Here is a 2,814-nt window from a genome sequence, read left to right as displayed (position 1 = left end):
GGCTTCTTTTTAGCCCCTTTGTATTTCTAGAACCTTTATTTTATGCATTTCAGTCCATTCCCCATCTCTTTTTCACAATTCACTTCACAGGTGACTCAAGAATAATGTAGAGGAAATACGTTGTAGGGGCGGGGGAATTAAACAAGACCATTCTTTCCGCGTCTGTGCTCGGACTCATGCTGCTCATCCTCCACCACCCCATCTCCAGGATTAAGTGTTCATTTCCACAATTTTTAAATGTCATTACTTTCACATTCTTTTACATTTTAATGAAAAATAAATATATGACAATTAGGGAAAAGAAATTCGGAGAACAGTTTGTGTGATATCCTAGTTTCTTCTCGTTTCTCGTCATACAAAATAAAGTAGAACCTCTGATCTCTAACACACACTTTATCTACATGAGTCCAACCACACAAACTGGCTTTCAGCTGCCGGCCATATTGGAGCTGCTGCTCAGCTAGATCCCTGCATGGACACCACGAACCATAAGGGTACCAGGAGTCAGGACGCCATTTTGACCTCTATTAGATATTTTTAAATCTACAAGAGGACACTTACATATTCTGATGGCTAATTCCCATTAGGAGTAGAAATACCTGACTTCATATTCTTTTTTGTTTTAATTTCCTATGTTTTCTTTTTACAGTTCAGGTAACACTACAAAATATTTTTCTTACTGAGGTGTAAGTGTAACCCTCTTTATCAACCTCCTGAGGGCTTCTTTGATATCCTTGTTCCTCAGACTGTAGATAAAGGGATTTAACATGGGGATAATGATAATATAGAACACGGAAAGAAACTTGTTCTGTTTCGTGGAGTGGCCAGAACTAGGGTGCATGTACACACTCAGGGCTGTGCCATACAAGAGAGACACAACCGCCAGGTGGGAGGCACAGGTGTTGAAGGCCTTGGCACTACCTTTGATGGAAGATATTTTCAAGATGGAAGCTGCAATGAAACCATAGGATAACAAAATAATAACCAGAGAACCTACAACAACAAAACAAACTATCAAGAAAAGACTAATTTGACTGATGAAGGGATTAGAACAAGACAGACTAATAACTTCAGTTATGTTACAGAAGAAATTCTGGATGACATTTGGCCCACAATAGTATAACTCAAAGCCAGTGACTACTTCAACTAAGCAACAAAGTAAACCGCATCCAAGAGCCCCAGCAGCCATCTTCCAACAGAGCCCAGGCGCCATGATGGTTGAGTACTGGAGAGGTTTGCCAATGGCCACGTATCTGTCATAGGCCATAGCAGCCAAGAGGCAGCACTCAGACTGACCCATCCAGGAAACTACAAAACACTGACTGGCACAGGCAATGAAGGAAATGGCTTTTTTATCTTTGAAGAAGTCTGAAATCATCCTTGGGCTGATGGAAGAAGAGTAACAGATGTCTATCAATGACAGAAAACTGAGGAAAAAGTACATTGGTGTGTGCAGGTGGGAGTCCATCCTGATTATGGTGATGAGACCCAGGTTCCAAAATAATGTCACCAGGTAGATCAGCAGGAAGACTGGAAAGAGACTAAGCTGCAGCTCTTTATCTTCTGAGATTCCCAGGAGAACAAACATGGTCACAGACGTGAGGTTCCTGTCCCCTCCCATGGACCAGCTTGGCATCATGTGCTGAGAAAAGATGAAAGAGGAAATGTTTTCACTGGCAAAAAACAGGAAATAATACTCTTCATTTTTCACTTTCATGCCACTTACTAAATACACAAATGTGATTCATTAACGTTGAGAGAATCTTGCCACTTTGTATAATCACCAATGTTATGTTCAAAAGTTCTCTGCACAAATACTCTCACTCTCCCTCTGGGCGAAGACACAGTGGTGAGGTATCATCAGTACTTTATCCAGTAAAATATCTTGATTCCCTCTGTCCCTTTCAAATTTACAATGGCACTGGCAATGGGCATTACACCAAATTAGGGAGACACTGTCCTATCTGCACAGGTGAAGATGGTCACTTTAACTAGGCAGCCCCATGTGACTCAGGGCTTAAAAGACCTTGCATCATGAAAAGCCTCAGTGTAAAATGAGGATGTCCAGTAGGTGCTCATTAAAATCATCTTGCAAATATTTTGGGGATAATTAAGCAAGATCAATCTTAAACAATCTTTAAACAATCCATAATGAGGGAGTGCAGATGATTTTGTAAGTGTCTTCCTGAGTCACAAGCTCTGGAAAGAAACAGGAATATACAACAGGGTCATGGAAGGAGGCACATGCCCAGTAGTGGTTGGGAAATAGTTGTGACTTAACTAATTAGTGAGTCCAGGAAGCCTCCTGAGGAGTTAGATAATACACAGTTGGTAAAGCTTTAGGTGCCTTTCCTTGAAGCTACAGTTTGTCATACTTAATTCAGAGATACTTATAACTTCTATAGTCTAGAAGAGTGATTCTGGCTCTTCATGAAGTAGTGATACTTTTAAAAATCTGTTGAAAACTCTGACCCTCCACCAGCAAAGCAACCGTCAGCCCCTGTGCATGGTCTTACTGGATTCTCAGTCACTACGGAGTCCACTGTCATCTTCAGGTGTAAGACTCAGCCTACAAAAGATAGTCACTTAAGCTCATAAATGTTAGGATATCTAGGCAATGGACATGGGAACTGGGAAACTGAGGCAGGTTCTAGAATTCTTTTGTCCTTCTTCACTGGAGTCAGTACAGAAAATGAAGACCTGCATGTCTGAGCCAAAGCATATGACTCTTGCCCTGGCAGTGAGTGTCTGCCTGAGGGGCAACAGCTGTCCCTGTCCCAAGAGGTCATGAGAACACTCCCACCATGGTACATC

At 41.6% G+C, this 2,814-nt stretch overlaps 1 protein-coding gene across 1 annotated transcript; it reads right to left on the bottom strand.

Moving 5' to 3' along the window:
• Positions 1-676: 676 nt before the first annotated feature.
• LOC119254183 (olfactory receptor 5A1-like) lies at positions 677-1,636 on the bottom strand. Its single transcript, XM_037521304.1, has one exon. It carries the CDS (start codon positions 1,634-1,636, stop codon positions 677-679), a length of 960 nt encoding a protein of 319 aa, XP_037377201.1.
• Between the last annotated feature and the right edge of the window lie 1,178 nt (positions 1,637-2,814).

The sequence above is a fragment of the Talpa occidentalis genome, unplaced genomic scaffold (assembly GCF_014898055.3).
Source record: "Talpa occidentalis isolate TD23 unplaced genomic scaffold, MPIMG_talOcc4v2.1 talOcc4.3, whole genome shotgun sequence".
NCBI lineage: Eukaryota > Metazoa > Chordata > Mammalia > Eulipotyphla > Talpidae > Talpa > Talpa occidentalis.
This window is presented reverse-complemented; position numbering and strand designations above follow the sequence as displayed.

Excerpts from the sequence above, each read along its gene's own strand:
- LOC119254183 (XM_037521304.1), bottom strand. The coding sequence starts at position 1,636 with ATGCCAAGCTGGTCCATGGGAGGGGACAGGAACCTCACGTCTGTGACC.